At 35.7% G+C, this 12,140-nt stretch overlaps 1 protein-coding gene across 1 annotated transcript in view; it reads right to left on the reverse strand.

Moving 5' to 3' along the window:
- adcy6a (adenylate cyclase 6a) overlaps positions 1-12,140 on the reverse strand; it is a 68,229-nt gene that overhangs the window by 20,426 nt on the left and 35,663 nt on the right. Inside the window, exon 4 of the mRNA XM_039684828.2 lies at positions 39-188. Coding sequence (XP_039540762.2) covers positions 39-188 — 150 coding nt within the window. The remainder of the gene's footprint in view (positions 1-38; positions 189-12,140) is intronic.

Consider the following 12,140-nt stretch of genomic DNA (forward strand, 5'->3'; position numbering starts at 1 on the left):
TGACCGTGAGGCACTAAGAGCCTGTTGTGAGAGCTGACCTGCTGCTGGTTTTCTCTCTGCAGGTGCAGCCGGGCCTGGATGTAGCCTCGCGTCTCCTGAAAGGCTTGTCTCTGAGAGACCTCGGCTGGGTAGTGGGTGCAGATCCCAATGATGTTGGTGCACAGGAAGATCAGCACGTTTGCACTCAACTGAGGGGAGAAAAAGAAGGGGAAAAAAAGACTCATTCAATGTCTCTCTAGTGATCAGTTGAACCTATCAACCAGACCAGCTTTAGCTCAACCCTCTGGAATCCTGGGACATCTGTCGTACTTTACTCAACTGTAGTATGGGAAAAAAGGCCAACCTCTGACCCAGAGAGGCTTCTTCCTGTAGAGAAGTTTACACTAAGGGAGCCAGAACGGAGCTAAAAATGGAGCCTGATGCAGAGCCAACACTGTTACTTCCTTTGGGTAAATGAAGGGAGGGGTAATGGGAGAATTATGGGGGTTACTCCAGGTCACATGGTTCACACCATCACACTCTGCTGAAAGCACAGCAGAATCATGATGAACCACTTGTCGGACTATCAATATATGCTAAATAATTACTTCCGTGTCACACCAGAGGACACATTGCGTGGCGGTGGGAAAGTGAGTCGAAAGTCATTAAAACAATTCATTGAGAAAATACTGTATAACCAAAATAGTGGAAAAGCAGATCCATTCATTCATTCATTCATTCATTTCATTTCATTTCATTCACATCCACAATGTGGAAATTTGCCTTCGGTCTCACAAACAACAACAAAAACAACAAGAACAACTAACACACAGACATCTTCCATACAGTTCGGATATTTTATTGTAGGTAATGCTGGCCAATATATATAGTATATATATACATACATATATATATATATATATATATATATATATATATATGTTATCTTGTTATTTCTGTGACAAATGATTTACTTTTAAAAAATCTGAATATATAAATACTTCTCTGAAACATTTTTTTTACTGTTTTTATGCAGATTTTTAACTGTTGATAACAAGATTATCAACAACAACAACAACAAACAAATATACATATATAATATCTACGCTAAATTAATGTTCAAGAAACAATGTAAAATTGCACAATGAATGCATCCTTGCTGAATATAACTATTAATTTCTATTTAAAAAAAAAATCTTACTGACCCCAAATTTTATTTGCACACACTAAAAAAACACAAAAAAGCAATATTTAGCACTATGTATATTTTTTAACTAAAAAACTAGGGCTGTCAAATGATTAATCGTGATTAATCGCATCCAAAATAAAAGTCTGTGTTTACATAATATATATGGGTACACTGAGTATAATTATTTTGTGTATAAATGTATATATATATATATATATATATATATATATATACACACACACGATTGTATATTTAAGAACAAATTATTATTTATATATAAAATATTGATATATAATATAAATTATTTATAAATCTATATACAGTATATACATGAAAATATTTTCTTAAAAATATACAAGCATGTGTGTGTATTTATATATATTAAAAAGAATTATACACAGTGTACCCACATATATTATTTAAACACAAAATGTTATTTTGGATGCGATTAATCGTTATAAAAACTTTTTTTAAATACAAGGGCCTCAATTGAAAATTGAGTGATGATACAATGCCAATTCACTGAGAAGGACATTTTATCATCGCAGTTTTCGGGTTATCGTCGCAATTTCATTAATTCATGCTTAACTAATGCACAGATAATACTGAATTTATGTGTAACTAATGATTATTTAAGCTATTCATTAATGATTACCACATTAGGAACTAATCAAGAGCCTGTAGGGTTAATGTATTAGTTCATACATGAATTGTTATTAATTAAATATGTAATTGTGCATTAATTTCATAATAACTAATTTTTTTAACTAATAGTGTTAATTAATATGATAATTACCAGAATGAGCCAAAGCCTTGTATTTCAACTTCCAGATAATAAGACAGGTACACTAATATGCATTAATACATGATTAATGTGATGCCGGTACCGTGGTGTGGCAGAAACATGGGAAGGAGGCTGGATCCAAACGCAGTGTATAGGCTTTATTTAGACAAACTACATATTTCAACAAAGACTCAGAAACAGGACTCAGACACAGGAGCGACTAACATCGACCTCACACGTTCAACAACTCACAAACTAAGACAGAAACACAGGGCTTAAATAATCAGACAAGCAAACTTAACAAGGTAACAAGGGGGCGTGGACAATAGCAAACACCTGGAAAACTCAATAGACAGGGAACCACTAATAATACAAAGACAAAGATACAAAAACACATCATGACAATTAATTACTTCATTGTTAGTGCAAATTCATGTGCAAATTACTACAATTACTAAATGACTAGTTAATAATGATGTGCCCCAACAAGTAAAGTCATAACATAATGATACCTTTGCAAATTATTAGCTAATGATTAATTAAAGCAGACAACTGGAAGTTGAAGTGCATAGCTTTGACTAATTGTGGTAATTAACACATTAATTTACACTATTAGTTAATAAAATATGTTATTAAGGAATTAATACACAATGACACATTGAATTAATAGCAATTCATGTATTACTTAATCTATTAATCATACAGACTCTTTATTAGTTGCTGATACAGTAATCATTAATTAATGGTTTAGTTCTTCATGAGTTATATATTAACTCATGATTATCTGTGCATTAGTTAAGTATGAATGAATGTATATTAGTGCACCCGTCCCGTATTGTAAAGTGTTACCCAGTTTTCTTTATAGTTATCGCTCTTGGTGTAAACGAGCCTTTTCTCTGTATTTTTGGAGCATGAACACAGAGGTCAATCGACACTAAATTAAGTGCAGTTAATGGTGGAACAGCAATCAGTCGATAACACTTCTTCCACTGTAATCCACCAATCAATACACTGACCAAGTGTGACCATTTGATACAAAGAGTAAGCCATAAACTGAAATCATTTCTCAATGCCACTTTACTGTGTCCAACAGGCAGGTTTATAGCAGCCATATTAATCTAATAACCTCTTATAACTGACTGGATAGTTTATGTCTGTGCTGTTTTGAAAACTCCAGAGGATTTATCTGAAGGGATAGCAGAGAACATGTTGTACTACAGTATATGCTGCTCTACATAGGATAAAACAATGGATTTGACAAACAATGGCTTGCTCCAGCACACAGCATACGAAATGAGAAAACCAAAAGGACAGGCAAGAGGCAATGCTGTAGAGCAGTGTGTGTGTGTGTGTGTGTGTGTGTGTGTGTGCGTGTGTGTGTGTGTGTGTGTGTGTTGGCCACATTGACATTAGGCAGATGGCTGTAAGATCTGTTTACATTAGAGTTTCTGTTCAAGCAAAACCAGCCCTGTTTTGTATGTGTGCATGTGTGAGTCAGTGTGCACGTGCAAATGGACGCTTTTAGAGCTTCGACAATAGATATCAACAATAGTATAAAGCTGTCAGTTTGATGTGTTAAATTAGTAGAATTCATGACGGAATAAATAGTTTTATTCATGCCCTCTGACCCGTATCAACCTTGAAATAACACCTAAATGTCAAGTATTACAAAAAATACATTCTTGTACTTAAATATATTGGGACACAAGAATAAAGGGTTGCGATTTTAGCATTTTAACTACTTTTAATTTGATAAGCGATCTTAAAATGAGTGCAATTTGCCAAGAACAGCCAGACCTGACACTGACACAACTCTTCATAATGTTCCTCAAGCCATTCCTGAATAATGTGTGCAGTGTGTCAGGACGCATTATCCTGCCGAAAGAGGCCACTTCCACCAGGGAACACCATTGTTATGAAGGAGTGTACCTGGTCTCCAACAATGTGTACGTATACGTGGCGTGTGTCAAACTGACATCCACATGAATGGCTGAACCAGCAGAACATTGTCCAGAGCATCACTCTCTCCTGGTCCCATAAAAGGCACACGCATACATGGCCGTCTCATAGATGTAAAAGAAAATGGGACTGATCGGACCAGGTGACCTTCTTTCACTGCTCCAAGGTCCAGTTATGACACTTACGTGCCCATTGTCGGGTTTTCGGCGGTGGACAGGGGTCATGATTGGCCCTCTGATAGGACAGCCTCATACGCAACAGAGTATGACACACTGAGTGTTGTGACACATTCCTCCCATAGCCATCAATCAATTTTTGTGTATGTGTACTTACATTTACGAGTAATTAAATCATGTTTAATTTGGACTTCTCTGTGCATGCTCTTTGAGGTGGTGACCATAGACCTCCATTATATGACTGACAGACTAGAACGGTTTGACCTAAAAATATCAAAATTGAAAATACTGCGGAAACAAAGACACCTACATCTTGGATGCCCTTGAGGTAAGCTAAAACATACCAAAAATTAATTTTAAAGTGAACTGTCCCTTTAATATGTGGCCATGTTAGGAGATGATCAATGATATTCCTGTGACTCTTCATTATGATTTGGCTCATCAGTGTATCTATTTCAAGACAAGACACGACACATTAACCTCAAAGTCTACCTCAGATAGACTTAATTGTGAATTGTAGACATGTATATTGATATAAAAAACTAATATACACACATACATATATTTAGATTCCTTTGCTTTCATCAAGCACTCTCTTACTGTTGATCTTTAAAAACAATAATAATTTAACTCTGCTAATTGTAACATTTAGCAAGTCAAAAATGAACATCTATTTCTCATATTGTACATCAAAATATTATAATAAATTCATGTTCATTACCAAAATTCAATTTCAGTTTTTAGTGTTCTATTTTTTTTTATTTATTCTGTAAAATAGTAAAGTATTTTAATATTGTCAATTCATATTTTATCAAATCAGAACAACAAAATAATTACTTGAATTATTTTTAAACATTATTATATTATTAAAGAATTAAATACCATAGCCAATATAATAAAAAAACAATACTTGTAAGCACAATTATTATCTGAACAATAATAAATGATAAGCAATATAACAATTTTAATTAGTAATGATTTATCTTTATCTAATTTAATTTGACTACATTTTAAAAGCGATTAGCAGCTCTAATCTAATCATATGTTTGCTTGACATGCAAAATGACATAACATGGAAAACATTCTCATTTTGCTAGTGTGTGTGTATCTGTGTGTGTTTATCACAGGCAGGTCCTAATTGCTTGCTCTTCACCAGAGGGCGAGGTCATTGGGTTTACACACACACACACACACACACACACTTAGCCGTTCTGTTTGCGCAACTTGACACCTCTCTACTTCATGCTAAGGATTTATACGCAATAACCATCACAAGCGCTGGAACACAGAGAGAGAGAGAGACACCTTCACCCCTTTACGCTCTGTCAATCTTCTCCTTTGTCTCTTTTTCTTAGCCTTTCATTCACAATCACAAATCATCAAATAAATACATTTTCCTGACTCCCTCGCAGCATGTCCTCACACACTGGCTTCAAAGTGACATATTCGCTGACACTGAGAACATCTCTTTCCTTAAAAGCCAATGTCTAGAGATCCTTCATGCGTCTGCCAAATTTTTCTAGTAGAAGTCAACAAACCTTCAAAAAATCCCACAATGATTACTTGCAGCTAAGTCCGAATGTCCACTGTAGTCTTTTTTATTACTCAAGACAAAAAACATTTAAGGAATCCGGGCGTAATACAAACAGCATCTGCGGCATCATGTCGGTTACCAAGGAATGTAATATAAGAGCTTAAAAAAAACTGTTTACAGTTGAGCTCTTACAATGGAAGTATATGGACCAAGCAAAAATGTGCAGCCTGTATTGTTTAGTTCAAGGTTTTGTTTTTGAGCTGTTTTAGATAATACGGAACATTTATAGTTATGAGTTACTAAAGTAATTCCTGTGAACAGTTATTATAACTGATTTATCAGTGCACATAATTTGTTAAAGGGATAGTTCACCCAAAAATGAAAATTCTGTCAGTATTTACTCACCCTCATGTTGTTCCAACCCCGTAAGACCTTCGTTCATCTTTGGAACACTAATTAAGATATTTTTCATGAAATCTGAGAGCTGAATAGTCAGTTAAACTAGTGTAATTGCGTAGGGCTCTCTCACTATTGGCCGACCCTGGTCATGTGTGTGACGCGTGTGACGTACAACAACAGATCATATGCAATTACACTAGTTTAACTGACTCGAGGCCCAAAGAGAAGGAAATTAATAGTTGAAATGAAGTCGTTATTTTTTGTGTTTGTTTTTGCGCTCAAAAAGTGTTCTTGTCCCTTGATAAAATTAAGATTGAGCCACTGTAGTCACTTGGACTATTTTAACGATGTCTTTAATAACTTTTCGAGGCCGGCAAGTTTCAATCCCTCAAGAAGCCTATGGACTAGTATGGAGGAGTGATCCAGCTCTCAGATTTCATCAAAAAATATCTTAATTCGTGTTCTGAAGATGAACGAAGGTCTTACGGGGTTGGAACAACATGAGGGTGAGTAAATACTGACAGAATTTTCATTTTTGGGTGAACTATCCCTTTAAATGCCCTCTTTCCTCAAAATAACTTCTCTTCTCTCATGACGAGTTTAGTGGTGTGAGGGCGGGGCAACCTGTCACTCACAGGAGATCCACCAATAGCAAACCACAACCATCCAATCAATTATTCCATGGACAAAACCAAGTCTCGCCCTACATTTTTTCTTGTTCGAGAAGAAGTTTCATGCGGATGCACGTTACAATAGGGAAGAAAAGATTATCATAACATCCATTTCATGCTGACTTAAGGGTTGTATTTTTTCTGTTAGGCATTTTCAAGACACAAACCGGGGCAGATCCGAGACAAATCAGGTGTATAAAAGTATGATTTTGCTTAGTATTTTTTTCCCCCCACTTCTGTTCATTTGTCAATTCACCACTTCCAGGTACAGTAGTTGTGATTTTTTCCGATCATTTATGTTTTTAGGCTCATTCATCCTCTTTTGTGTTGGTCTGTGTTTATCTACCTGTGGCTGCTCCACATACTGTATCAGTGCCGGCGCTATGGGGGGGCATTAGGGGGCAATGCCCCCCCAAATGTATTTTGTGCCCCCCCAAATTGAATTATGATATAATTTACAAAATAATAACAGTTTAATTTAATTCACATTTCAGTGAGAAATTGTACAAATATATGTCTACAAACTGCTCATTAGCTGAAAATACAATAAAGCCAACATAAAAACCAGTGTGACGCTGTGAGGAAACCTCCCTGCCGCCCCCCCAATCACGCATGTTAATACTTGAATGAAATGATTTTCAGTTGGCGCGACCGCGCGAGCTTCCTGCATTCAAAACAAAACAAAGCAAACAGATGAAAACTCTCCAAAAATGGAAATTAGAAAATGGTTCAATACCACAGTTTCTCCTTACACATCGATTACCCCATACAGCAAGACAACGACAGCCCGGCTTTGGTATTTGGTGCTTCTACCGTGCAGTGTTGTAGTCGAGACCGAGACCAAAGACAGTCGAGTCCGAGTCGTAAGTGTAGCTATTTATCTAACTGGCATGTACTGTAATGTTCACTATGTGTTGTCACGTGATGAAACTAATAGTTTAGTTGGCCTAGTTTTTGCGCTGCCCATTGTCCTGAAATGTCACTCACTCCCGCCGTGGAGAAACAGGTGTTTAAGCCTATATTTTCTTGTAAATGGAAATTGTAGAATAATATATCTGTGTATGTTGTGGGTGTTTTTTATTTGTTAAAGGTGTTAAAGGTTTTATTTGATAAAGGTAACTACATGATGCTTTTTTAAGGCTACGAATGTAAATGCTTATGTTAGAACATAACAGAATAAAGATGAGTAACTTAGCTTTTTTTTTTTCTCACTTCCGCCATTGAGATAGCATATAAACGGCTATTCTGTCAGTGAGAGACTGTGTACATATTCGTTAGCTTTGCTATTATAAAGCTGTGGTCAGAGTCGGTCTTGCAATTTTTGTTGTTGTATAGGCCTATTTAACCCTTGATCAAATTTCTTAAGAGCCGCTCGTCTTGCAACAATGTGTAATGTTTTATGTGTTTATTGTGTGGGTTGCATTACTTCATGTTAATAGCTAACAGAAAAGGCAGTAGCAATAATAAATATAGGATATCTAATATCGGAAAAAAAGTCCCCATACCTAGGCTACCTAGTGCCCACCCATTGAAAATAAATGCCCCCCTGCTAAAAGCGGTCTGAAGCCGGCTCTGTACTGTATTATATAAAGCCATTATGATCATTGGAGATTATGTCCACTGTCCAGTCTCTGTGATGCCACTAAAGGGGGTGGGGTGGGACAATGCGCCTCGCTTCTGTAATGAAACCTGTGGAAACATGAAACTACTGGACTTAGACAATGAGTATTTTCCCTCGTGCAGAAAACTCTAGCCTTGAATATCTGGATGGGACTTATAAGAATGAAGTGAGAAGGATGGAAATATATAGCAAGAGAATGGTGGGAAAGTGATGGAAACATGTTCCATGATGACAAATGGCATCTAAAAATGGAACAACTGTACCGTTCTTAAATGATGAATGACTTTGAACAAGCGTTAGATCGATTTACATAATCAAAAAAAGATAAATTAGTTGACATTTACATTTAGCTGATGCTTTTATCCAAAGAGACTTTTGTTATACATGTCAGAGGTCGCACGCCTCTGGAGCAACTAAGTGTCTTGCTCAGGGAGACATTGGTGTCTCAAAGCGGATTCGAACCCGGGTCTCTCACACCAAAGGCATGTGCCTTATCCACTGCACCATCACCACCCCACATATGTATGTATAGATATTCGTATACTTACAAATACTTGCTATAACGAGTAAAAAAATTAATCTACATTTTCCAGTTTGCGGGACCTTTGGTGTCACAACTACTATGCAAAGTGAATTACTTGACACTATATAAAACCCCTTGAATTCACCCAAATATTGTCAGTTATCTGAACAAAGACTTTCAAATTGAACAACAGTGCTGAAATGTAAATGGTATGAGAGTTCACCAATACAAATTGTTTCAAAGCCGTTTTGCAGAAAATCATGATATTCATGTTTATAATGTCTTAATATCTTCATGCCTTAAAATCACATGTAGACGATTAGAGGTGGGCGATAATACAGTTACATTTTGCAATGTTACAAGCAATCCAGCAGTTGAGATTTGCTGTATAGTTCACATTAATGTCCAACTTTAGATTAAAGGATTAGTTCACTTTTGAAAAAACGTAATTCAAAAGGTCGACGTGACCTCGTCGCCCGTGACCTTTTGAACGTAATTACGTATTACGTGACGTTACAAACGCGCCTCACAGAATAGAGCAAGGCTAGCATTTGTCCTTAGAAAAGTTATATTTTTGGAATAAGTTTTGAAATAATTGATCGTTTCGCATGATAAGACCCTTATTCATCGTCTGGTGTCGTTTAAAGACATTTGAAGCTGCATCTGAAACTGTTATTAACTGTCTTTTGGACCTTGGACCGTCTGGTTCCCATTGAAGTCCATTATATGGAGAAAAATCCTGGAATGTTTTTTAATCAAAAACCTTAATTTCTTTTCGACTGAGGAAAGAAAGACATGGACATCTTGGATGGCATGGGGGTGAGTAAATTATCAGCAAAAGTTTTTTCAAAAGTGAAACAGGTAGTAGAGATTTGCTATAAATAAATGTGAATGTACTGTATGTATGCAAATTAAGTTGGATATAATAAATATACTATTGAGCTGTGAAATAAAACAGTTACAATATAAACAATCAGATAGCTGAGGTTTGCTATTTAGTACATACTGCATTGCTTTTTTAAGATGATAGTGTTCAGTTTAAGAAAGTAACTTTTAAAAGCAATAATTTACAGTATTGTATTAATCCCTAAAAAGAAATAAATTGCTTTGCTTAGTGAATTTTTATTAATTAAATGTAATTGACAACAAAATATGTACAATATTCTAGAACTGTATCCCATACATTTTTGCTTTGAACAGTGATTGTGCCTTCATAAAGCATAGTTCCCTTCACATATTAGGTGTTCTATAAAAAATGATGGCCACCAAAATGTTAGATCAATTTATTGTGTTAGTAAATGAACATTTATTGAATAAGAAAAATCTGTAGTTGCCTTGATGAATTTATTTACTGAATGAAGCATTTAGTGAATGAACAAATTCAAACATACCAAACAAAATGTAGGTCGATTCATACGATAATAGTAGTGATGTTAATCTGAATACATCAGGTTTGGTCAAATTTTGTGAGGTTTTCTCAACAATGCCTCTTTAACAGTGTACTTTTAACCGAGCTATGTCCACATGAACTGTGATCTTCTACACACTCGAGAGGTTAGTGACTATGTGCTACCTCTGTGGCATAGCAGTCGAGCAGCGAGAATATTTAACACTGAGCTAATGCCTTCGAGACCTTCTGCTGCAGTAATTCAACCTTCAAAGCTGGCCGAGGGATACAGAGAAACCCAACATTTTCCTAAAAACTGCTAAACTGATCTTCTAATAAGGGCGTGAGGATGGCAAGCTGTCCGCGAGCCGTCACGACTTTGACTTTCTTTCAGCGACTCTAGCCCAAATTCCACAACGTCCTTCCAAAGACTCACATGACCTAGGTAGGAGCCCATTGTCAAGTGGGATATGAACTAGTAGCAGCCCACAGTCTATTCAGTGACCATCTGATGATTATTGAACAAAAATATCAAGCACTTGCCAAAATATCAAACTGCGATCTGATTGGCAGGTTTGTACCTGCACTTTTAAAGGGATATTTGTGTCTTGTGTCTGGTAATTGAGTGCATGCTGGCCAGATGGTCTCTTCCTGTGTAAGTGGGCAGTTCTTGGACAGAAAAAAGCTGTACAATGAAACGCATGTACATTGCTGAGAATATGTTTATGGAACAAGCATTGAATGGAAATGCAGTTTGCTAATTGGCAATGGCAAGTATCAGTGTCACAGATGACAATTTCTCAATTGAGAAATGTGTTCAAACAGTCTTAACCAAGTCTACTGTTATTCCTTCATGATACAAAATACATGCTTCATGAATTCATCTGAAATGTTATTTGCTGGAGGGCATGAGACCATGATCAACAAAAAATAACATATCGGAATAAAAATAAATGTATTTGCCAAATCTAAGTTAAGTGATGCATGCATGAAAACCATTAAAACAGTTAATTATATGATAGTGAATGCATGCTACAGCAACAATGGAGGCCTACATAGACGAGAGATTGTGCGAAGAGGTTAGAAAGTACTCTCATTTGCAAAAGACATATACGTATCAGCTTTACACTACATGAAATTATGACATTTATTGAAAATGGTGTGAAAGTTTTTCAAAAAACTAACATGAATAAAAATGATACATTTCTAAAAACTTCTTTCTTTTTATTGTAATGTTATTTTTCATTGACCCATAAACCAACAGACCGACACTAGGCTGACACTATGTTGGTGTCTGGGATGTGATCTTAAGCATTCAGCTATGCGGGATCTTCCGCAGGATTTCCAAAATTGTGACACTTTCTTTTTTTTTAAGTTTCGTGTCAAAACGCATATTTTAGACAGGCCTTCCGGTGACTGTGTCAATGACATTTTTTGCACTGAGGGTTTTAAGGCCAAACTGATGGCCTACTGTTATTTTTTGTGTATTCATTTGCTTGTAAGGTGTATATATGTACATATATACATATATATACCGTATATATATGAAGAGTTCAGATGCAAAAGCCTCTAAGTGCCTTTTGAAATTTTCTTCTAGAATGATCATTTTTATCAAGCTTGTATATTTAAGTTAAGTGATTTCACTTAAATGGCAATGATAATTACCTATTAATTGTTATTTAAGTGAAATTACTGAACTTAAATATACAAGTTTGATAAAAATCATCATTAAAGAAGAAAATTTCAAATGGCATTTAGAGGCTTTTGCATCTGAACTCTTCATATATACCGTATATATACCGTATATATAAATGTATCTAATTTTACTTTTTGATAAAGATCAATGCAGACTTGGTGAGCAAAAGATACTTCTTTCAAAACCATTAAACATTCATTTAAAAAAATCTCACTGACTTTG

The sequence above is a fragment of the Pimephales promelas genome, chromosome 20, assembly GCF_988280905.1.
Source record: "Pimephales promelas chromosome 20, fPimPro1.hap1.1, whole genome shotgun sequence".
Classification (NCBI taxonomy): domain Eukaryota; kingdom Metazoa; phylum Chordata; class Actinopteri; order Cypriniformes; family Leuciscidae; genus Pimephales; species Pimephales promelas.